This window comes from Cebus imitator, unplaced genomic scaffold (assembly GCF_001604975.1).
Source record: "Cebus imitator isolate Cc_AM_T3 unplaced genomic scaffold, Cebus_imitator-1.0 Scaffold51, whole genome shotgun sequence".
NCBI classification, from domain to species: domain Eukaryota; kingdom Metazoa; phylum Chordata; class Mammalia; order Primates; family Cebidae; genus Cebus; species Cebus imitator.
This window is the reverse complement of record NW_016107366.1, coordinates 11,280,147-11,305,940: the sequence shown is the minus strand read 5'-3', so window position 1 is coordinate 11,305,940 and position 25,794 is coordinate 11,280,147. Positions and strand designations below refer to the sequence as shown.

General features: G+C 44.4%; 1 protein-coding gene across 2 annotated transcripts in view; it reads left to right on the top strand.

Moving 5' to 3' along the window:
* Positions 1-25,794, top strand: part of CSMD2 (CUB and Sushi multiple domains 2) — a 616,956-nt gene that overhangs the window by 438,092 nt on the left and 153,070 nt on the right. For both annotated transcript variants that reach the window (XM_017527996.2, XM_017527992.2), the window contains 3 exons: positions 464-620; positions 2,192-2,383; positions 7,677-7,803. In XM_017527996.2, the coding sequence (XP_017383485.1) occupies positions 464-620; positions 2,192-2,383; positions 7,677-7,803 (476 nt within the window). The remainder of the gene's footprint in view (positions 1-463; positions 621-2,191; positions 2,384-7,676; positions 7,804-25,794) is intronic.

The window sequence follows — 25,794 nt, the reverse complement described above, 5'->3', positions numbered from 1 at the left end:
ATCAGGTGAGAGGATGGCTGTATTTGAAGGTTCAGCAATGTAGAGATGAATGCTTTCAGCCTGTCTCTCTGAAGAAACAGATGGTTTGAGAAGCAGGCAACCCAAACCTAGCCTCCCCAGGCTGCTAAAGAGTAAGCTGGTGCTATATGGGGGTTTAGGGAACAAGAGCAGATCTCCACTGGAAAGGTTAGAATAGCAACCAGTTCCCAAGGACTAGATACACACTAGAGGTGGACTGAGCATAGAACTGACTTAAAGGGAAAACAAGATAACTTGCTGAGTTGGTAGCTTCCCTCTGCCATCTTTCTTGCATCTGATAGTTGTGCCTCTAATAGTTGTTACCACTGTGCCTGTAATAGTTGTTACCAGTGCTAAACTCCAGGAGTGTGGGTTGTGGAATAAGGTGTGGTTCAACATAAGGCCATGCTGACAACATTGGGTTGGGGGTCTCTCCTGCGTCCAGGTTTATGATGGCAACAACAACTCCGCCCGTTTGCTGGGAGTATTCAGCCATTCTGAGATGATGGGGGTGACTCTGAACAGCACATCCAGCAGTCTGTGGCTTGATTTCATCACTGATGCTGAAAACACCAGCAAGGGCTTTGAACTGCAGTTTTCCAGTAAGTCTTTCTTGTATCTATGTGGGCAATGAAATCAGGCTTTCCCATTTTATTCATTTATTTGAGCTTTTGCTTAACCATGAGATACAAAGAATGTGCTCTTAAGATTGTTTTAAAACCCAGTGTGTATCCATCAGTAGATGCATGAGTAAACAAAATGTGATATGTTCATACAATGGAATAGCATTTGGCCATAAAAAGGAGTGAAGTGGCCAGGCGTAGTGACTCACCCCTGTAATCCCAGCACTTTGGGAGGCTGAGGCAGGTGGATCATGAGGTCAGGAGTTCGAGACCAGCCTGGCCAAGATGGTGAAACCCCGTCTCTACTAAAAATATAAAAATTGGCCAGGCACAGTGACAGGTGCCTGTAATCCCAGCTACTCAGGAGGCTGAGGCAGGAGACTCACTTGAACCTGAGAGATGGAGGTTGCAGTGAGCTGAGATCGTGCAACCGCACTCTAGCCTGGGTGACAGAGCAAGGCTCCATCTCAAGAAAAAAAAAGAGTGAAGTGCTGATACATGCTTCAATGTGGATGACTCTTGAAAAGATTGCACCAAGTAAAAGAACCCAGTCGCAAAGGCCACATATTTTTTGAGTCCCTTCATATGAGCTGTCCAGAACAAGCAAATCCATAGACCCAGAAAGTAAATGGCAGTTGCCTAGGGCTGAAAGAGTTGGGGGAAAATGTGTATGGAATTTCTTTTTGAGGTGATAAAAATGTTCTAGAGCTGATTACGGCAATAGCTACGCAACTCTGTGAATCTACTAAAAGACATTGGATTGTACATGTTAGGTGGGAGAATGTATGGTATGTGAACTGTATCTCAATAAAGATAGCTATTGGGGAAAATAATTCACAGAATGTACTCAAGCTTCCCCTTGCCTGGGCTCGAGGCTGCCTGGCAGAGGATCCTTGCCTGTTACAGCAGGAGGTTCAGTGGAAGAGGATTAGAGACACCTTTGAATTCTATTTCTATCAAGTGAAAATTGTGTAAGTTTGGAACAGTTTATTTAACCTTACCAAATCAATGCTCTCAGTTGTAAAATGCAGATAATTATACCCACCTGTAAGACTCCCATGACTAACAAATGAGAGAGAACACATGTATAGCACCACAGAGTGGGAGCTCTGCATAAGTCTGTTTCCTTTTCCAGCCTGTTTCAACAGCGTATGTTTAAGTAGGTCATAACTAAGCTTTCAAACATACATTTAAGGTAACTTCTCCATATTACCCCATCTTATCAGAATGTCTCAGTGAGCAAAATGAAAAGAACACTCCTGCTAGCAAAAATGCTATGGGGTCAAACAAAAGAAATAGAAAATGCAGACCTTAGGCCTGAAAACTATTAAAAGCTGAAATCATTTACATATAGCAACAGAGAAATGAATGCCACTTAATATCCCCTCAACTGAGCATAGAAATGAGGAAATCCTGACTGGTGAATCCATCAGAACCCAGAGGCCAAGGCTAAGACAGCTTCCTTGAGGACGTGGACTTCAAAGGAAGAGAGGAAGCGTGGTTTCTGCCGCGACAGGTCTTACTCACTCTGCCTCTTCTCTCCTCACCAGGTTTTGAACTCATCAAATGTGAGGACCCAGGAACCCCCAAGTTTGGCTACAAGGTTCATGATGAAGGTCATTTTGCAGGAAGCTCCGTGTCCTTCAGCTGTGACCCTGGATACAGCCTGCGGGGTAGTGAGGAGCTGCTGTGTCTAAGTGGAGAGCGCAGGACCTGGGACCGGCCTCTGCCCACCTGTGTCGGTAGGAGGCCTCTTCCTCTGCAGGGAACCCTTGGGTCTCCCATAATACCAAGCTCTAGCCCTGGGCTCATTCCAGTTAGACGCCATGCTCCAGGGCTGGGGGCCGTCTACTTGGACTGAATCCTCTTGTTAACAGGCATCATGGCTCGCCTGTACCCCTTCTCCACTTCCTCACTTTCACACCTCATTACACCCATGCAGCAGCACAGTCAGGCGGGTGGCTTGCCTTTGTTGCACATTTAGCAAGTGGGACCACAGTCAAGTCATGTCCTCAAAATTGTAACGCAGGTGATAGCAACAAGGTGGGAGAGTCCAGCAGAGTCCATTAGAAAGGGAGAGATGGGGCTTTTGCCTGAGTTCCAGATATTATTGTAACACCAAGACTCAAATGAGTCTCCCACCCGCTCTGGGTCTCAGTTTCTCTGTAGGTAAAATGGGGCTCATGCTGCCTTTTCTGGTGGGATGTCAAAAGAAGGCGTACGATAAAGAACTAGCACTGCTCTCACTGATAAAGAATGCAGCAATGAACTTGCATCTTCTTAAATCTGTGGTTTTTCCAGAATATCATCAGAGATTCTCTGGAATCTTTACACGTGTGTCACAGGACAAGAAACAGTGGTCTGAGGCAGAAGTGCAAAATAGGCAAAGCTGGTCATTCTGTTTGTCTGGCCTTTTCATCTCTCACCATCCATCTCCCTGCTAATGTGAATTCCCCCATACTGCTTCATCCTGCCTCCTACCTTGCCAAAACCAGACCTCTCTCTCTCTCTCCACCCCCTTCCCCGTGTCCCACAACCTCAACATGGCTGCACCAGCACCAGCTACTCTTGTAAGAACAAAACATCCACTAGAAAAACACATGCATGCCTACTAAGCCCCACATGCCGGAATTGGTGTGCATGTATGTCTGGGTATTTGTGGAGGCAGAGAAATAAGAATAAAACCTGTTCACTGCCCTTGTGGGGGCCCATACTCTAGCATGAAAAATAGATACATAAACAGGTAAGGATAATATCAGAGAAGCACTATAGAAAGAATTAAGTGCTAAATGTTGGGAGGATATGAGAATGATTTGCATGGGAGGTGATATTTCAATTGAGACTTGGAAGAATGGGCTAGAATTCACCAACAGGAGGGAGAGGAGGGGAGGTGGACATTCTAGACTGAGCACGTCTAAGGGTGAAAGTGTGAGCCAGCATGGTGGGAAGCGTTAATGGCCACAGTTGCTTCTTTTCCTCCCAGGTGACTACATTTTCACATGATCTTTAACACTGTTATACAACAGAGGGTCTAAGTGGACCCTCTGCAAGTGAACAGACCAAAGCAGTAGCCTTTATGGAGCCTCTAGCATCTTCCTCTCCCTTTGTCATTGACCTGGTCTTCAGGAATATCTTCCCTTTCACCTTCTATCGCTGTTTTTATATCTCCCTCATTCAGATGCCAGGCCCTATGCTAGGCACTAGGAATACAGAGAAGAGCAGATCCCAGGCCACGAAGGATGATGCTTGCATAAACACACAACAGTATAATGCCGTAGACAAGCAAGCCAGAGCACGCAAAATGAGAAGGAGGGATGATGACTCGCATTACAGGCTAATTATTTTCTTTGCAGAAAGGATTCACTGTAAGATTACTTTGAATATCAAATATGCCAGTTGGACTGTACTTACTGGATTCACTCAAGCAGTGTAAGAGCATTTAAACTTAGAATTATACTAGAACCTCGGAGGCCTTCCCCACTGAGACTGCCTCTGGCCTGCTAGGGGAGCGAGGCTGTATATTTGAGATTATGTGCGCACATTTTTGTATATGTCATGTTGTGGTTGACTTCATCACGGTCTACCACAAGTGACTGTCATAGCTTAAAACATCCAAATGTTTTGTTCATTGGTGAGTGGACTCTGCAGCCCAAATAAAGCAGCCAAGGCTCTAGGGTGGGAAGAAGGAAGAAGACCAGAAAAAGTAGAGTTGTATATTCTCAATGTTGTTGAATCTGCTGCATGCTGGCCCCCTCAGCCCCCTCCTGCCCACCTGCCAGGCCCTTGGTAAAGTATCTAGTTTTCCATGATGACATGATCTCAGTGCTGCTGCCCCCAAACACTCACTTCCCAGGAAGCAGGAGGTACTTTTCTATCTGGAGTGTGGAAGGAAGCTCTAACCAAGGTCATGGATAATGCCCTACCCCTTTTCTAGCTACTTCGTCTATTTGTGGAACCAATCAAGCCTCCTCCCCACAATTGTGGTTCATCCTCTCACCAGCACCCTACACCCTGCCATGGACCCATTCAACCTGGCACCTTTCAATCAGGTTGGCACCTCCCACCCCAATAGCTCCTTGGAGAGGGGGCTCACCATGAAGCTTCAGCAAAGAGTCTAATAGAGGGCCTCTCCTGCAACCCTTCCTTAGTGGTCCTGTGTGAAACCAAGGGGTCCACAAAATGTCTGATGGGTCCTTTATAGCAACAGGTAGGGGTCAGTCTTCCATCTGTGACCTTGATCCCTTCTTCCTCTATTTCTAGCATCTTACCTAATCAACTATTCCTTTTCCTAATAACTCTGCATTAAATATCCTCCTCTTCATTTTTACTCATTCTCCCTTGATTCAGATGCTTATAGTAATTTGCATGGAAAGCAATAATCTACTTCCATTCATTTGATTGTCCAGCCATCCATTAATTCAATAAACATTAAGCATCTATAATGTGCCAAACAGTATAGTAGGTACTTGATGTGCAAATATAAGACAAGCTCCCTGCTGCCAAGGAGCTCGTAGTCTTGTGGAGAAAATAGACATGACTTAAATAACATGTTACACATGCTACGATAAAAATCTATCCACACTGTAATGGAAACACAAAGGGGAAAAATGTCAGTTCTACCTGGGGAGGGAGGGTGTGTCACAAAAGGTGTCATAGGGAGGATGTTTATTCAGGTTGTCCATCCAAATAGAGTTTGTGGACTTCATCAGGCTGGACCAAAGTGCTCAGGGAGGCCAAAGGGAGCCACTCTGGTGGGCTCAGTGGGCTCTACTGAAAAGTTTAGACTTCATTCCAGGAATGAATGCAAACAGTGACTTGTTTGCATCAATGAATAAAGATCTGTTGATGTCACTGCCTAGAGGGTAGACATCTGTGCCAGCCTAGAGATGGTGAGGGCCTGAGCCAAGACTCTAGCAATGTGGGCAGAGTAGAGTCAAACCTGAATAGTATCACACAGGTTTAGCGACTGGACCTCCAAGGCAGATTAGATACCAGGGAGGAAGGAGGAGAAGGCCAGGAGGAACCCCCAGCTTCTGACTTCAGTGACTGCTCCGATGAGGAATGTAGACCTCTTCACTTGCCTCCCTGCTTCCAGTTTCACCCCTGCTGTACTCATACTGCTACCACAGTGACTCCTTCTAATATTCAGAGTTCACTAATGTGTCACACAGTCAATTAACTCATGTGTATAAATACTGCAGTTATTTCCTGGTACAGTAAATATATGACAGCCTGATCTCCAAGGTCCTTCAACCTGAGATGCTTGCCCACCTTTCCAGTCCCATTTCCCTGGTCTCCCTGTCTCATGCCCTGGCCTCCAGCCTGACATAATGTCCCTCACCTCCAGGAACTTTGCACTTACTCTTCTCCTTCTCTTTGCATTGTCCTCCTTCCCATCCCACCATTCCCACCTAACTGATCTGGTCAACTCTGCTTCTCCTTCTGCTGCTACTTGCTATTAGGACACATAGCACACACTGTGGCTGTCTTCTCTATTAGACAGTAAACTCTTCCAGAGGAAAGCAGTCTCTTGTTGATCTCAGTTCCCCTGGCAGCTAGCAGAGGTCCTATTGCTATCAAGAAGCAGGTTCAAGCACTTGCATGTTCCTTCCTAGGAGCCTTTGAGAAGATTGGTCACAGAATAGGCAATCAGCCCTACACCCAGAGACCGCTTTTGTTTACCAGCATACAATACAGTTGTTTGTAGCTGTATTAGTCTGTTCTCACACTGCTATAAACATACTATCTGAGACTAAGTAATTTGTAAAGAGGTTTAATTTACTCACAGTTCTGCATGGCTGGGGAGGCCTCAGGAAACAAACAATCATGGTGGAGGGGGAAGCAGTCACCTTCTTTACAAGGCAGCAGGAGAGAGAAGAGTGAGAGGAGGAGGAACTTGCCAAACGCTTGTAAAACTATCAGATCTCATGAGAGCTTACTCACTATTGTGAGGACAGCATGGGGGAAAGCACCCCCATGATCACCTCCCACCAGGTTCCTCCCTCAACACCTGGGGATTACAATTCAAGATGAGATTTGGGCGGGGACACAAAGCCTAACCATGTGAGCAGTATATAGACAGGGTTTTACAGCCATCACCACAATCTAATTTTTGAACATTTTGTCCCCACGAAAGAACACTCATGCCCATTAACAGCCACTCCCCATTGTCCCCTCCCCCAGGCCCTGGCAACCACTAATGTACCTTCTGTCTCCAAGATTGGCCCATTCTAGGTATCTCGTATAAGTGGAATCACACAATGTGTCTGGCTTCTTTCACTTAACTAATGTTTCCAGAGTTCATCTATATTTTAGCATGTATCAAGCCTTGATTCCTTTTTATGGTTGAATACTATTCCATTGTGTGGTTATACCACATGTTGTTCATTCAGTTCATTGGTTGATAGACATTTGGGTTGTTTCCACTTTTTGATAACTGTGAATAATGTTGCTATGAACATTCTTGTTCGAGTTTTTATGCAGACATGTTTTCATTTATCTTGGGTATATGCCTAAGAGCAGAATTGCTAGGTCATATGGTAACTATGTTTAACATTTTGAGGGACCACCAAACTGTTTTTGAAAGCAGCTGCGCCATTTTACATTTCCACCAGTAATGATGAGAGTTCCAGTTTCTCCACATCCCCACCTATGCTAGTATGGTCTTTTTGACTATAGACATCCTGGTGGGTGTGAAATGATATCCCATTGTGGGTTTGATTTGTATTTCCCTAATGACTAACAATGTTAAACATCTTTTCATGTGTGTATTAGCTATTTATATATCTTCTTTGGAGAAATGTTCATTCAAATATTTTGCCTTTTTAAAATTGGGTTGTCTTTTAATTGTTGATTTGTAGGGATTCTTTATAGGTTCTGGATATAAGTCTCATCCAGGAACCTTTTAATATGCTGTGCTCAATCACTTGGAATGAGTGAGAGGGATTCAGGAGCACACAGGCAAAAGGAGCCGCTGAGTGACTGCAGGCAGCTCAGGCTGCCCCATGAAGCTCATTCTTTTGGGATTTCTTTCAGCCGAGTGTGGAGGGACAGTGAAAGGAGAGGTGTCGGGACAGGTGCTATCTCCCGGGTATCCAGCTCCCTATGAACACAATCTCAACTGCATCTGGACCATCGAAGCAGAGGCTGGCTGCACCATTGGGTAAGTGTCAGGGCTGGCAAAGCAACCATCACCAGTGTTTCAGGGGAGCCATCGTTGGCATCATCACCAGGCTATCCAGCTAGTGCCTGGCCCGCCTGCGTCACCTGGAGAACCTTGTGATCAATAGTGGTTTCTATGCTGGATGCTTTAGAAAATCTGAAAAGGTCAGCCTCAGCCTCTCAGGGCTTCATGCCAAGTCCATACACCTCACTGGCCCAGATAGCACAGTTACAGCAGAGTAGCTGAGGGCATGGGATTGAAGGCATGCAGACCCCTGTTTGAATCCAGCCCTTCCATGTGGTGCTTCCAGGACGTGCGGAAAGTCCCTTATCCTCTCTGCATCTCACTATCTTCTTCTGTAGAGTATGGATCTCAGGATAAAGCACTTGGATGAGATATTGCATGTAATATGCTCAGTACAGTACTTGGAACATAGTGAATGTTTAATAACAGTTGCTGTGGTTATTTCTGACAGTTAGCAAGCACTAACTCAGCTTTAGCTGTATGGCCCCTGACAGATTGCTTCCCTTTCTCAGGCTGTTTCCTCATCTTTAAAATTAGGACAGAAATGCTTGTATTTTAGGGTTGTGGAGGAAGTAAATAGCAAAAGCCCAGTGGTGGTATGTACTCCTTCAAAAGATAACTTCCTTCAAAATAGATATGCCATCAAAATGTAACTTCCTTCCCATATAAGCACCTAACAGGAATTCCTTATTGGAAATTCAAGGAGTCAGAGGAGGAAGAACCATCACCATTTATTGAGCACACAACCTGCCTTATATACTCCCCAAAATAGCCCTATTGATAATAAGCCCTAATAACAAATACACATTATTATAATTCTCATCTTATAGGTGAGAAAACTCAGATTCCGAGAGGATGCGTAGCATTTCTAAGTTTGCACAAAGAATAAAAAACCTGAGATCTGAAGCCAGGTCTTCCTGAATCTTCACACTATTGCACTGCTGGCAAGACAGAGCCTTGGTTCAGATGAGTTGGGAGGAAAAGAGCAGGTTCGGGAAGCAGTATGAGCAGAGGTATGAATGGAGGATAGAACAAGGGAATTGGGGAGGAAACAGTCTGGCTGGAGTAGGGGAAACACGTAGATAAAGAATGGGCGATCCATAGGGTTAAAGTATGGGCTGGTTGTGGAACATCTTAAATGCCAATAACTAAGAAGGAGCCATGGAAATTTCTTGAGCAGGATCAGTCCACCAGGGTTATTTGCAATGTAGAGAGCTCATGGGAAGGCAGCACCAGGTGCCTGTTACAATGATCTAGGAAGTAAGTGCTAAGGATTTGGAATAGTGAGGAGCCAAGAAAAGGAACAGAAGTGTAGCTAGGAGAAAATTCCTGCATGTGAGAGTTTTCAGTTAAGGATAACTGGCTGAATGGGTGTGTTGCTGCGAGAGATATAGATATTTACTGATGTGCACAGTTCCATTAGTGTTAAAGAAATGTATTAAGTCTACTGTATGCAAATTTTTTAGCTAAACTCTGAGCACAATAAGGTCAGCAGTGCACGTAAGGACTTTGCATTATTGGGGGACAAGTTAAATATACACGTTCATCCTGCACAGCACTGCGAGGATAACCTTCTGGAAGCACACCTGATCTGTTCACCCTCTGATTAGAAACCTTCCATGGCTACCCCACACTCACAGAATAAAAACTAAACATTTTATTCTGGTCTTTGAGACTGCAGTGACTTCAACCTCCCTCCCCAACCTTATTTTCCACCACTTCTCTTCAATGACATTCTGGCAAAGCAAAATTACTGGTGACCCCTGTACATGGCCTAGCTCAGGGCCGTTGTCTCTACTCTGCCCTTCATCTGGAACACCTTCCTTCCCCCAAAGGCTTACATGTAAAATTCTCCAGCCTTCAAAGTCAAGTGCAAATGTCAGCTCACCCAGGAAGTCATCCCTCACCCACTCTCTTGCGGGACTCCTAGGAGTCCTTTCCCCTCTTCTGAACTCCTTTTGCCTGGTGCCTATGTTTTCCTGATGACACTAACCACCTTTCTCCTTTATTTATGCTCATGCCTTACCTCCCCTCCTGGAGCTGTGGTCTCTGCCTGATTCATCTTTGCAAGTCTCCCAGCTCTTAGCACAGTTCCCCCCTGCTCAACAAGTGTCAAGTGTTTGATGAATGAAAGAATGAATGAAGCAAGACTCAAGTATAAAGGTAGCTATATGCCTAGTGGATCTATCATAGTTCCTCAGTGATTAGCGAATGAACGGTGAGTGGATCAAGAGCATAATGCCTATATTGCTTTAGCATACACACGTGCAAATCAGGAGGCTTTCTCACTTTCTTAACTTGGAGCATCATTTATTGATTCATTCATTCTGTCATATTCGCAAATTTCTGTTTGTTTACTACCTGGCTGTGCCTGTGCCAGATGCTGGCATTATATAAATGAAAGAGATGAGACCATGATTCACAAAGAGCAGACACACATGTCTGTCCAGAACAAAGTGGTGGCACAAGGAGGAAGGGGAATGAAAGAGCAGGACAGGAGGAGATGGGAGAAGTTATCCTGGAAAAGGTGATCCTAGAGCTGAGTCCTGAAGGAGGGAGAAGAGGTTGCCAGGTAGCCAGGGAGGAAGATGGATGGGAGGGGAATGGGCTTCTAGGCGCAGAAAGTGAAGCAGTGTGGTCAGCCTCAAGGAGCTGGAAATTTTCCCGCAGCTGGATGATCACCTGCGAATTGTTGGGTGGCAGCATTCATGGGAGATGAAGTTGGTAGTGGAGGGTCTGGGGAGCACAGAGGGCCTTGGGGCTGTGATGTGTGTTTGGACAGCTCCTGGCAGTTTTGTGGAGAATGGGTGGAGTGGGACAGGATAGGCTGCTAAGCCCAGAGGGCAGCTGTCTCCAGAATGTGACTGGGAGCGAGGAGGCCTGAAGCCAGGCAGTGACAGTGAAGATGGAGAAGAAGGAAAAATTTAGGGGACATTCAAGTGATCACACCAACTTTTCTCAACCAATGTTTGAGACAGCAGTACACCACGTACCTGTGTACCTACCGCCTACACTCAAATGGTGTTCCTATTTTGCCATATATGCGTATGTGCTTTCTTTGTTCTTCTCTTTCCATCCTTTTGTTTTCCTTTTTGCTGAGTCACTAGAAAGTACATTGTCAATATCATGATACTTCATTTCAAAGTGCTTCAGCACACAGGGATATGCTCATCCATGACACAGCAACCGTAACGTACGTAAAAGGCACAGCACTAATTCTCTGAGTCTTAAGGAGAGCAGAGCAGATCTAGGTGTGGCTGACACAAGGAAAGTACAAGAAATTGATTGATGGATTTCTGGACAGTAGTGAGGACCATTTCCACTGATGAGAATGATGGCTGTGGAGATGGAGGGTAGACAGGAGACTTCTTTCCTTGCCCTCAGGAAGAGAAGATCCAAACAACTATAGGAAACGTCCTCCCCAGAGTAACACAGCAAGACATATGATGTCATGAGGGGCATGCTGAGTATGTATGTGGGGATCCCAAAACAGGAAATACCAGAAGGAGGTAAAGATAACATCAGTCCTCAGTCTGGACGGCTTCTTGGAGCCACAGCAACCTCAAAGGAGCTAATGCAAAGTGAGAAGATGCCTTCCCAGTTGCATTGAGAGCTGCAGAAAGATGGAGATAGAGAGGCAAGACACTGTGCCTTCCTCATTCCCCCCCCCCAGCCTGCCATCCCAGCCAGTGCGCATAGCATGTACACATACAGCTGCACTTACGTGTGTGCTCACTCGCTCCTCCTGCTTTCCCTTCCCTTCCCTCCTTTCCCTCTCCCTCTCTCCTGCTCCTTCCCTCCCTCTCTCTCTCTCTCCTCTCCTTCCCTCTCCCTCAGCCCCCAGTACACACACACCTATCTTGAATAACCAGCAGCAAAGTTAAGATAACTCACACTCATAATTAGACAAACACAAAAAGCCCTTTTGTGTTCGAGTACTTATTTAGTTATTATCTTTTTAATTGGAAATATCTTTATAGAATCTTTCTATATATAAATTAGGTACTTTTTTTTTTTGGAGACAGTCTCGTTCTATCACCCAGGCTAGGAGTGCAATGGCACTATCTTGTCTCACTGAAACTCCCGCTTCCCAGGTTCAGGCAATTCTCATGCCTCAGCCTAACGAGTAGCTGGGATTACAGGCGAGTGCTATCACACCTGGCTAATTTTTGTAGAGACGGTATTTCACCATGTTGGCCAGTCTGGTCTCGAACTCCTGGCCTCAAGTGATTCTCCTGCCTCGGCCTTCCAAAGTGCTGAGATTACAGGTGTGAGCCACTGCACCCAGCCAGATAATCATCTTTTCAAAGAATTCAAAATGCAAACAAAGAAATGTATAACTAAAAATGAAATGTTTCCATAGTCTTACTCTGTAATCTTACCCCTCCTCACACCCCACATAAAATAACCATTAATGTCTGTTTGCTCTACTTATTCTTTTGGATATTTTGTGTGCCAGTATGTCCATAAAGCAAAGGTAATACACACATTTCTACACCAAGTTCATCTCCATGCATGGCTCAGTAACTTGGTTTTTGTTTTACCACTTAATTGTATATCATCATCTCATCACATCAATATATATAGATCTACCTCATCCTGTTTGATGAGTACAGAGAAATTTTTTTGAGGGGGGGATGGAATTTCGCTTTTGTTGCCCAGGCTGCAGTGCAATGGCACCATCTCAGCTCACCGCAACCTCCACCTCCCGGGTTCAAGAGATTCTCCTGCCTCAGCCTCCCAAGTACCTGGGATTACAGGCATGCACCACCATGCCTGGCTAATTTTGTATTTCTAGTAGAAACGGGGTTTCTCCATGTTGGTCAGGCTGGTCTCAAACTCCCAACCTCAGATGATCTGCCTGCCTTGGCCTCCCAAAGTGCTGGGATTACAGGCATGAGCCACCGTGCCCCGCCAGGTACAGAGAATTCTATTGTATGCATCACCATAATTTATTTAGCTATTACCCTGTTGAATAAGTGAATCTTTTCAGCTTTTCACTCCAACAAACATTCTTATCCCTCAGGCTTCGAACAGTTGTCCATTTATTTCCTTAGGATATATTCTTAGGAGGCAAATTTTGATACATAACCTCAAATTTTCCTCTAGATATTATAGCAATTTACAAGTCCAACAGAAGTCTGTGGGAAAGCCTGCTTTCCCACACATCATCACTGGACACTGTCGATAATGTTAGTCTTCACCGCTGAGATGGGCAATAGGATATTTAATTGTCTTTGCAGCTTCTGGTTCCTTGTCTATTTTTTGTTTGGACAGTTTGTCTTTTCATACAGAGTGTTCAGCTGGGCTCATTTCTAGCCTATAATTCATTTAGGTTTCTCTTAAATCCAATAATATTTAAGAAATGTTTTAGTTACTAAGTAGCTTACATATTGTGTATGATTGTCATTATTTTTATTTTGACTGCATTGTGCCTTTTTTCTTTTTGAAATTTTTGTTTTATTTATGTTCCATGGACATTTAAGAATATGAAACGAGTACAAGAGGCTATATTTCTTTTACATAAAATGTATTATGCTTTCTTTCAAACAGAATACGTTATGCATCTGTATTGCTTTTTTTTTTTTTACTGTTAACTCTTCCTGTTGTTACCTGATCTGCTTTAACTGGCTTTTTCTTCTATTGCTTTCAAAGTTCTATATCCTCTTTTTGTTCTGCCAGTGATCTTGTGTTTTCATTAATTCAGTTTTCAACAGTAATTATTCTGTTCTTTACCCCCTTTTTATTTTGGAAATCTCGCTTTTGTTTTTATTTCAAGGAAACTACATTTTCTGTTTCTAGACTGCTCTTGACAGCCTTATTTTGTTTTTATCGATATGTTATCATCTTGCATCTCTGAGAATACTATTTATGTTTTGTTTTTACAATGTTGTCTGTTTTTCCCTGCGTCAACTGCATTTTGCACTTGTGCCATTTGGTGTGATTATTCAGCTGGATTCTTTTTTTTTCCCCATTTATTTATTTTATTGCATTTTAGGTTTTGGGGTACATGTGAAGAATGTGCAAAATTGTTGCATAGGTACACATGTGGCAATGTGATTTGCTGCCTTCCTCCCCATCACCTACATCTGGCATTTCTCCCCTTGCTATCTCTCCCCAGCTCCCCACCCCCCACCGTCCCTCCCCTATTTCCCCCCAACTGACCCCAGTGTGTAGTGCTTCCCTCCCTGTGTCCATGTGTTCTCATTGTTCAACACCCACCTATGAGTGAGAACATGCGGTGTTTGATCTTCTGCTCTTCTGTCAGTTTGCTAAGAATGATTCTTTATGTCCCATGAGCTTTATTATTTATTCAGTATCAAATCATAGCTAAGAGCTGGACTCTAATATCAGCCTACCTGCCACTCTTATTAGCTATGTTGCTCGGAGAACTCTTTAAGCCCTCTGTGCCTCAGTTCTCTTGTCTTTAAGATGGTAATTACCTGGAACTAGGTAGATAGTTTTCCATTTTACCCAAACAGAGCATGCCTAAGCACAGTAGGCTATAAGTCACCCCTAAAGGATCTCAGGTGGGAGCAGGTGTCCTAGGTGGGAAGAGACAGCAAGATAGCGCATGAGGCTATTTCCAGGGGCACAGGCAGGAGAAGGATTTCGGGTGCATCTCTCTACCTTGCTTCACCTCTGATCAAGCACTGAGGGTGACCAGAGAGATTTGTAGTCAGGCTTGCTCCAGTAAGCTTGGCAAGAATGGTCCCTTCCCAGGAGTGCCCAAGAGATGGAGTGCTTGGATGCAGGAATCTATGGTCAGGCTAACCCCTGGGTGTGGTCCAAGCTGGAAAATGAGTCCTGCCTGGATATGTGTGACAAGAGTGACCTGGAAGGCGGCCCCTTTCCTTGAACCCTGGTGATACCTGCAGCACCTGGCAAGTGCTTCTTCCTAAGTGCCAAGGATGGGGCAGATGGGCCAATGTGCTCCATCCAGGCCTGGCAGCTGACAACAGGAGGGCAGACCCACGAGCTGCTCCCTCCCTGTCACCCTGTCACCCTTGCCTGTGTCATCAGTACATACAACACAGAAGTTTCATCCAATAGGAGTGAAACTCTTTTCAGCTTCTGGTGTTGAGCTGGAGTTTTGTTTTTGATGATGATGATGATGATGATTATTATTATTATTGAGACAGAGTCTCACTCTTTCACCCAGGCTGGAGTGCAGTGGCATGATCACATCTCACTGCAACCTCCGCCTCCCAGGTTCAAGCAATTCTCTGCCTCAGCCTCCCTAGTAGCTGGGACTACAGGCACATGCCACCACATCCTGCTAATTTTTTATTATTATTATTTTTAGTAGAGACAGGGTTTTGCCATGTTGGCCAGGCAGTTCTCAAACTTCTGACCCCAGGTGATCTGCCCACCTCGGCCTCCCAAAGTACTGATTACAGGCTACCACACCTGACCTTTTTTTTCTTTTTTTAATAATCAGTGGGCCAGCTCAGATGAAAATTGGATAGGAAAGGGAGGGAAAGTCTTTTGCTCTTGGTGCTGCCCCTTTATCTGACATTTATCAAATACCTACAGCATACCAGGCTCTGAATCAGTTATTACTGTCCCCATTTTATAGATGAGATCATCAAGGCCCAGAAAGGATAAATGACCTTCCTTGAGATCTCACAATTACCCAGTAATGTGGATTCTGAATGTGTTCTGTCCAACGCCAGTCTGCCATTCAGGCTGTGGTCTGGTTCCATCTTACAAAATACACATTGAATACCTGCTCTGTGCCAGAGAGCATGTGATGCCGTACAGTTGGAAACACAAAGACCAGACCAAGGCCAGGCCTTGTCTGCTGGGAGTTCACATTCTAGTGGTGAAATAGCCAAACAAACAGGTACCTCCAAGATAAATAGATGCAATCAGTGCAAGCCAAGCGATGGAGTTCAGTCACAGAGAAGAGAGAGAGGAGTTCTGCCTGTGGCTGTAGAGGCAATCTTTCTAACTGGGGGTAAGAGAGCAAAGGTATGAACATAGGGGAAAATATAGGATCTGTCCACCAAAGAGTACTCACTTGACGTGGCTGGAGCTGCATGCATGTGGACAAATAAGGCTGTGTGGCTAAGGAGGAGTCTTTACACATCGAAGGCCAAGAAAAGAACTCTGAATGGATTTCTCAATATAATAAGGAGCTGTTGGAACATTTTAAACACAGTGACAACATTCAGTTCAATTTAAAAACCTGGAGCATTTAGTCAGTGCTGGGCATTCTGCCAGGCACAGGGGTATAAATATAAATAAGAAACAGCTTCTTCCCTTGAAGGTCTCAGTATTATAGATAGAAATTATAACAGGAATGAAAATAGAAAAATGGACTAAAGCCTGACTTCAACAAATGGGGGTTCATTTTTCTCCTGGAATGAGAGTCTGAAGCTCCCATCCAGACTTGGTACCGCTCCTCAGGAAGCCATAACCTTCCTTCTTGCTCTGCCATCCTGGGACTTTCATCCTCATGGCTACCTAGTTGGCTGCCATAGCTCCAGACATTATGTCTGTGTTCCAGTCTAAAAGAAGAGGAAAGAGGAAAGGGCACAGAACTCTTCTCCTAATGAAAGCTTGCTTATGTATTTGGGAAGAACCGCCATCCTTAGAGATATCATCCTACATCTCATTAGTCAGAACTTGCCACGCCTGGCAGAGAAAAAGTGGGAAATCAATTTTGCTTTGCTTTTAGAGCCTGAATAGTAGACACAAATGAGAGGTTTGGAAATGAAGCACAAATAATCCAACCCACAGTTTCTGCTATAGATTCTAAGATAATGTGAGAAATGCTGTAGTAGAAGTTTGCACGAAACGCAATAAAAAAGTGCCTGTGAGGACAGATCATAATTCTATATGGCAGTTGGGGGTGGGGAACTACAGAGAGGAAGCACTTTTCCAGCTGCACTTTAAAGAATGGCAGGAGCTCACCATGCAGGGTGGAGCTGAGGCCCTCCCGGGCATGTGAAAGAGAGGAAGGTATGAATGTACACAGCTGCTTCTGGAAGAGCTCATTGTCTAGGGGAGATATGAGGACTTCAGGAAGATCTGTGGCAGCAGTGCAGAGGATAAATTGGCTGGGAAGCCAGGGAGGAGCCCAGCAGCACTGTTTGAGGGGTCCTGGCTATATTCAAAAGAACTGAGTCATTTCTTTTGCACAGATGTGGTTAGAGTTGAAGCTATAGGTGGCTGGCTTCATGGAGGGGGAAGGAGGAAGGGGGAGGAGACAGTCCTCTGCTGATGTGCTTTCCCTGCAGAGATCTGGGACCCATGGAAGGTGGAGAACTTCTTACTCTAGACTCCTGGCTTTCTGCTCCTAATGCCCATAAAGCTCATATTTGGCTAATCGTCCTTGTTTTTTAACCACAGAAATACTTCTTAACATAGAAAACTGAAAACTCCATTCTTGGATTTTGGCCACCATGTAGCAAGAGTTGGGGGCATGGTTTTGATTAACCAGGACCCCTGCCCAGTGGAGCTTGTCTTCCTGGGAGGACAGCTGGATTCCCCTGCTGTCATTTCGGATCAGTCACAGGGCAGCAATTCCCCACTGTGGTCAGTGTTGCTTCCCTCCAGCCAGCAAGTGGGCAGCTGGCCCAAAGGAGGCAGAAGGCACCAGAAGTGAAGCTTATTCACAGCTCTTGCCAGGAATTATGGCCGCAGGTTCAGCAGCTTCCACAGGGTTTATTTCTGAGCAACTACAGCAAGTTAAACCTTAAACAGAGAAGGTCCATGTACTTCACTGCAAGAGCTGACCTCCTAAAGGAACTGAACAGAGAAGCACACACACACCATGGGGTATTCTTTTATCAGATTTAAGGTTTCAACAAATCGGGGAATAGCCAAAAGGAATGTGAACATTTTTTGAAGAAGAGGATGTGGATAGCCTGATAGGTATAAATGTAGCTTTAAGAATGGTGGCACTCTCTGGGCATTCAGTTTTTCATGGAACACCTCTAGAGAAAGAAACACAAACTACTTCAAATTATCCTCACACGATAATCCAACCAAGCTACACAGAGTAGTTGAATTGGCCAAAATGCATCAACTTGACTGTCAGTTTAAGATCCCAAAAATGAATTCCAGCATCTCTTAGAAGGAGGATAAACTATTCAGCCAAAGAAATGCACATTCCCTGTTCGTTGACCACACTGAACCAGTAAAGATCTCTCCCTTTCCAAAAATAAGTAAACACATAAGCAAAAAATATATAAAATAAACTTGTGTGATGCCACTTAAAACATACTGTTCATTAAAAGAGAACCATTTCCCTAAAGAAACACAAAAAATTTTTTTCTAAAAATGTTTTACTGTAATAGACAAGAAAATTTAAATGAGTATAGACATAATAATCTCATTTACGTATAAGAAATATGGATGACTGATAGAAGATGGATGATGACATGCGGGAGGAGAGATTCTGAGATAGAAAGACAGTGATGAAGGTGAGAAAGGAACACAAAGAAATTAATCACACAGTAATAACTAAAATCCACAATACCAGCATTTGCCTTGTAAGAAACAAAAGCATTGAAGTAGCAGACAAGCTATACTCTAAATGAAAAGTAGACAAACATGGAAGAGAGAGTGCCAATCCAGGCAGCACAAATGCACAAGAGCAATGAAACAGAGCAGAAGGAATAATAAAATATTATTTTATTTTATTTCCTGGGGAAAGGGTGGGGAGTGGGATGACCAGGGCTGAAATATCCTCAGTAAAGTGAAAGGATTCATTGAGTTTCCAGGCAAAAAATAAATTAGATACAACATGATGAAAAATAAAATCATTCCAAGGGATGGGAGTGCTTACTCCACAAAGTAATTTAGGGCTATAGGCCTTGTGTGAGGTAGAAGGGAGTGGGGAAGGCACAGGCAACCTCTGGAGCAGACCAAGGTTACAGGAGCTCAGGATGGATCATAAAAAGTCCCTGCAAGCATTTGGCAAAACTAACTCACACAAGCAAGCACAGATCATATCTCATTATATAAAATATTCATTTACAAAAAGCAACCACCACAACTAATACAACCCTCCTAAGACTTTTTTTCCATAATGCCAAAGTTCAAAGTCAGTGGTATTATTGGTCCCACGAATTGTTGATTCAGCCAGGATATATAATTCACTTACAAAAGTAACACATTATTCTGATATGCATAAAAGCCACATAAAATTGGCTCTCATAGGCTTCCTGAGGAACTTACAAAAACATTGTAGTAGGCTGAATGGTGGCCTCCAAAAATGTCAGGTTCTAATGCCTAGAACCTGTAAAGATTGCCTTGTTTGGATAAAGGGTCTCTGCAGATGTGATTAAATTAATGATTTTGAACTGAAGGGGTTATCCTGGATTATCTGGGTGAGCCCTAGATGCAACCACATGCAACTTTGCAAGAGGAAGACATGTACAGGATAAGATGATTCAAAGACAGAGGTAGAGGTTAGAGTGATACAGCCATAAGCCAAGAAATGCCAACAGTATCAGAAGTTGGAAGAGGCAGGAAGAGAGTCTATTCTGTAGCTTCCAGAGGGAACATAGCCCTGCTGACACACTGATTTCAGCACAGCAATACTGATTTCAGATTTCTGGCCTCCAGAACTATGAGAGAATAAATTTCTGTTTTGTTTTTGTTTTGATACAGAGTCTCACTCTGTTGGCCAGGCTGGAGTGCAGTGGCATGATCTCCGCTCACTGTAACCTCCGCCTCCCAGGGTTCAGGTGATTCTCCTGCCTCAGCCTCCCGAGTAACTGGGATTAAAGTCACCTGCCACCATGTCCAGCTAATTTTTGTATTTTTAGTGGAGAAGGGATTTCACCTTGTTGGTCAGGCTAGTCTCAAATTCCTGACCTCAGGTGATCCACCTGCCTCAGCCTACCAAACTGCTGAGGTTACAGGCATGACCCACTGCACCTGGCCAAATTTCTGTTGTTTTAAGCCATCAAGTTTGTTGTAATATGTTATAGCATTCACAGGAAGCTAATACAGCATATAATTTTTGGCCTACTGAGGTGTTTAGGAAGAAAACCCTATAGTTTTGATGTCCATGAAAGATGGTGCTTAACTTGGGCCTGTAGTCCCTACTTACATTGTCAATGGTTTGATAGTTGGGGGGAAAGCATAGGGAAACATAAAACCTTTTTTAGATTTACTGTCTTACGTAAGAGGAAGTAAAATGGTATGATGTATTATTTTTCTTAAATCTGATGACCAGAGAAAATACAAGTTTAGGAGTACTTTTGAAGATGCTTAAAGAAAACCACCAGTAGAGTTTAAAACAAAATGTAGACCTTGCAAATCACTAACGAAAGCTTAAAAACTAAGAAATATTACCCAAAAAAGCAAGAAAATATAATAAACAAAAGCATAAAAGATGGCCGGGCGTGGTGGTTCATTCCTGTAATCCCAGCACTTTGAGAGGCTGAGGCAGGTGAATCACTTGAGGCCAGGAGTTTGAGACCAGCATGGTCAACCCAGCTAAACCCCACCTCTACTAAAAATAGAAAAATTAGCCAGGCCTGTTGCCACACACCTGTAGTCTCAGCTACACAGGAGGCTGAGGCACGAGAATCACTTGAGCACGGGAGATGGAGCTTGTAGTGAGCCAAGATCATGCCACTGCTCTCCAGCCTGGGTGCCAGAGGGAGATTCTGTCTCCCCCCAAAACAAAAAGACAAAGCATAAAACAGGTTGATGAAAATAAGCCTCTATTATTAGCAGTAATGGCTAACTGATAACAGATAACCCTCAAATCTCAGTAGTTTAACATAATAAAGGTTAACTTTTCACACACTTCACAGTCCAGTGCTGGCCTGCAGTGGGGAACAGGGTTCTGGGTGGGGCTGGAGGTGTCTATTCCACAAAGTAATCCAAGGCTCCAGACCTCATGTAGGGAGAAAAGAATGGGGGGAGCAGAAGCAGCCTCTGGAGCAAATCAAGGTTACAGGAGCACAGGATGGGCAGGAGGCTGGGAGCATGACCCAGAGCACAGAAGTGGTATCATCTGAGGCTTCTCTGAAGGATCAGCAAAGAACTAAGGTCAGGGGCTTGAGAAGAATGCCAGACTCAGATGCTGAGCAAAGGGTCTGCAAAGGGAGCAGACACAGGTTCCCAGAGAGAGGCCCCGAGACGATGGTGCACAGGGAAAAGAAGCCCCTACAGTCACATGTGGAGCAACTACTGACTGACATGTGGCAGGGAAACAGGAGCTGTAAGGAGCTATGAGCTGGTGCCCACATGAGAGACATTCATGTTGCAAGGCACAAATTGTTGGGTTGGATAAATTTGAAAAGAATGCTGCTAAACAGAAGAACAACAGAATGTTAAAAATAAAATGTTGGTACAAAAGAATAGCATGAGAACATATGGAAGTAAAAAGCAGGGATCATAATATTGCTTTTCTTTCTTAAAAAAAAAAGGTAAAATTCAAGGTTAAATAACATTAAAAGAGACAGAGGGGATGCTTTCATAAGATACAATGCATAGCCCACAATAATGCTAACAGTCATGAATCTTTCTGCACTAAGTAACCTAATGAGAAAACATAAAGCAAAATCTGTCAGAAATACAAAGAGAAATTGGCGATCCGTATAGGAGACTTTAACACATCTCTCTTAAGTAAAAAAATAAATAAATCAATCAAACAAAAATGAAATTATTTTAGGTGATTTTACCATTTGATGATTTTTTAATACTATGTGCTAGATGCTTTATATGTGATTTCATTTGTAATAATACTCTTAGCAACACTGCTTGATAGATTGAAATTACAGTCAATTTTTACACAGGGGTAAACGGAGGCTCTGCAAGGTCACCATATTAGCTTTCTCAGAACTAGTATTTGAACCCAGATGTTTGGCTCCACAGCTAATGTTTTTACTTTAAGGAAACATTTCTTCCAAGAACAAAGATACATCGGCCCCTCACAGAATCCCTGACACCTACAGAGAAGACTCTGGACTCTGTCTAGTGATAGGCAGTCTCAGAGCCTCTGGTTACAGGGTGATGAGGAAGAGAGGGAAGCTGGCCGGAGGTTGCCCAGTACATTAGAGGGGAGCACAAGGTCACAGCCTAAGTCCAAGACACCAATCAATACCCTGGAACGTTCTGCAGTGTTTTCAGTGACCCGAAACCCAGTTTTATTTTTCCACTTTAGAAAATAACCAAAGAATCTTTTTTTTTTTTTCTTTTGAATGCCAGCTGGTCCCTGAAGAGAAGAGCCTTTTATTTTTCTCTAGACACCAATGCTGGATTTGGGCTTTGGGCTGTCTTCTCAGTTTTTGCTCTTTGGATAGCTTGATACTTAATTATTATTGTCTGCTATTATGATCATGGTTTAATTGTTGGTTTGCAGCTCGGGCAGCTTAGAGGGGGGGCATTTGATAAAACAAGTATTATTTTCTGATTGCCCTTTCCAGTGTCACCAAGGATAATTTCAGCTGCATTCTCATGTGGGGACAGGGGTGATTTCTGACCCCCTTCCCCCGACAGCAGCTATTTATTCAAATGTCTTTTCCCCCTAATGTAAAGAACCGCCATCATGACTCATGTCAGTGAAAGGTTTATTGTGTTCCTGCGGTGGTGACTGTTGGTTAGGAACATCCAAAGCCCTTTCATATTCTGGGTCCCAGTCTGAAGACAAGTGAAATCAACACCTCAAGGTGCCATGGTTTTTTTTTCTTTCTTTCTTTTCTCATTTTTGCATGCCTTTCCAATTTGCAATGGGATATAGATAAACTACATATAAGCAGGGAGGTGGGAATTGCTTTTTTTAAAAAAAAAAATACCCAGTGTGTCCAAGTTTCCTTCAGACTAAGAAAACTGAGGCCCATAATCCCAGAAGCAAATTTTGCCCGTGGATAACACTTGAGAGGGGCAGGCCCCTGCAGTGAGAATCCACTTTCCCCCCAGCTTCTTAGCTTTAGGCTCTGGTAGAAAATCTCCTCCTGTTGCTGAAGCTGAGTGTCATGAACCTTACACTAGCCTCAGCAAAGCACAGTAGAGTTTCAGAGGGGGCTGGTGGGAAGAGGTAAGGGAGTGAGGGCCAGGTGGGTGCACCCTTAGCTAGGGCCTACTTTTGGTTGGTGGGGCGGAAGGTGTTCCAGTGGTAGGTGGAACTCTGAAAACACCATGAGGAGAGGCATGTGGTGATCTCAGACTTGAACAGGGACATCTGCACATCCCAGGGTGTCCCTGCAGCCAGCAATAAAGTCAAGATCCAGCCCCCACAGGGCAAGCAGAATTTCAGGGCAGTCCCACAAAGAGATGGGAGGGAGAACCAGGAGCCCAGTGAGACCCGGTTACCTGAGCTGGCATACTTGCTGGAGTTAGACTGCAGATTATCATGAGTGCCCAAGATGCAACCCAGGCAAACCAGATACCAGACTTAGGATGCTGAGACCAACTCAAAAGCCCTCCTTTGGTGGAACCCCTCCCTCACTGCCCTCAGCCCTGCCCCAACACCATGGAAACTGCTCTCACTATGAGAATGAGGATCATGAACTCCTTGCTTCTCTGCAGCTTGGACATTATCACCCTTCCCTGAGCCATGGCTTCGGGTCTCAGCCATCCGCACCTCATGCTTTGTCTTCCTGAAGAGCTTGTCATTTCCTGGGTGGGCCAGCCTCTCCCTCGCATCTGTGTCTTTGCATACCCGCTTTTCTCTGCCCACATTCCCTCCTCTTCTCACCCTCTTCACCCACCCCCTTCATCTGACTCATCCTGTTAATCTCTCATCTCTCTCTTCTCTTATAAAGATATCAAGACTCAGCTCAGTCATTACCTCCCCCAGGAGGCCTGGTCTCATCCCCTTGGCCTGAGTTAGGGGCCTTCTCTGTACAGACCTTTACTGTAGATCATACCGCATGCAGAGGTGGAAGCATGCCATATTCCTATCTGCATCACCAGTGCTGGGTATGCTATCTGAACTTAGTACTTACTATTCATAGATTTAAAGTATGACAATCATTATCACTGTAGGCTCAAGGAACCTATAAGGCTGGGGATTTAGAAAGTAGGAGCATGGTTGCAGTATCCCAGTTTCTCCCAGGTTTAGACTCAGCAGCTAGCTCTGGCCCAGGTTCTGTGTGGCTAGATTCTATGTCTTTGGTAGTGTAGAGCACTAAAAATACCCTTGTAAGATCCAAGGGGCTGGATGTGGGTGGTAAAGGGAGAACTCAGAACTCTCAGAGAAATAGGAAGTATCCACCTTAGTATATAGGATTTGTTTAATTGCCTCTTGGGTGAGTTTGGATGAATCACATGGGTGCCTGAAAGCTGGCGAGCCATTCGTTCACTCATCAATTCAATCAGCCAACCTTCACCAAGGGGCCAGTATGGGTCAGGCCTCATGCTGGGTACCAGAGATATAGAAGTGAATGAGAAACTGGCACCAGAGTTAAGGGGTTCAGCAAGACACGGAAGTCAAAGGATGACTCTGATAGAGCAGGAGCCTGTAGAGGGAGCATCTCCCCAGACTGAGGGGTTGGGGAGGACAAGGAGAAGCCTGTGGAAAACTCCCCACTAGATGCAAGGCACCTACCAGAACACATCAGCCAGGTGGTGGAAGAATTTGCTAGAGCTGCTCTAACAAACTAAACAGCTTAAAATAAAAGAAATGTGTTTTATTCACAGTCCTAGAGGCTAGAAACCCAAAAACATGTTGCCAGTGGGCCAGGATCCCTCTGAAGACTCTAGGGAAGAATCTGTCTCATGTCTCTCATAGTTTCTGGTGGTTGCCAGAAACCCTTGGCATTCCTTGTCTTGTAGACACGTTACTCCTATCTGTGCCTCCATCACATGGTCTTCCCTGTGTCTCCTCCGTGTCTCTGTATCCAAATCTCCTTCTCTCTTTTCTCTCATCATGATAGCAGTCATTGGATTAGGGCCCACCCTAACCCAGTATCCCCTGCTTGTCATAACTTGATTACATCTGATTCTATTTCCAGATAAGGTCACAGTCACAGGTGCTGGGGGTAAGGACTTGAGCATATCCTTTTGCAGGACACAAGTTAACCCACTACGGATGGCGTGGGGGCATGTGAAAGGGGACCTTCCAGACAGAGAGAGGCTCTGAAGCAAGACAATAAAAAGGAAATCAATAAAGGGTGAGAAGAACAGGAGAAGGCAACTGGGGCAGCCCAGGAGAGACTTGGTGTGGCCCTTGGAAGGCTGCCTTTATCCTGTGGAGAAGGAGGAGAGCCTGGGTCAGAGGAGTGGTTCAGGAAGATCACCCTGGTCCTGATGGAAAAGGCGGATTGAAAGGGTGGGAGGGGAACTGGATCCAGGAAGGCCAGTTACTCTTTCCATGCCTCTGAATATGCTTTTCCCTCTCTTGCCATCTTCCTCTCCCTGAATTTCTCTATACTTTCCTTTCTTCAAAACTGTTTCAAAGACACTGCCTCCTTGAAGCTGTCCTTGCCTCTTCAGATTAAAAGAAGAAGATGCTGTAAAACAGAGGCCTTTGGTACCAGACAGACATGGTTTGAATAGTGGCTCTGACCCTTGCTAGTTGCCTCTCTTAATCCCTTGGAACTTCAGTTCCTCCACAACAAAATAGTGAAAATACACCTCGAACTGCAGGATTTTATGAGGATATTAGGCAATGCACGTAAAGCAGTTGGTACATAGGAGATTTTCTACAAATATTTAGCTCTTTTTCTCCTCCAGTGATTTTGATAGCATCTTATTTATCCCACTCTTTAGCACCTATTGCACGTATTATTATGTTTTGGGTGTCTCCTTCAATAAGTAGCAGCTTCCTCCAGGGCAAACATAGAGCCTTACACATTTCTGCAGCTCTCAACACAGAGCTTGACATGCAACACGCTTCATCCCTCTTCCCTGGAAATGGCCTGTTTTGTCTCTGTGGCCCACAGACAACCAAGTCATCAATAGGAAGGAAGATCTTTTCACTTCTTTCCTCCGCTTCAGTTTCTCCCTCCTGGGGGCACAGTGCAAGGGGGAATGGGGGCCACAAACCATTTT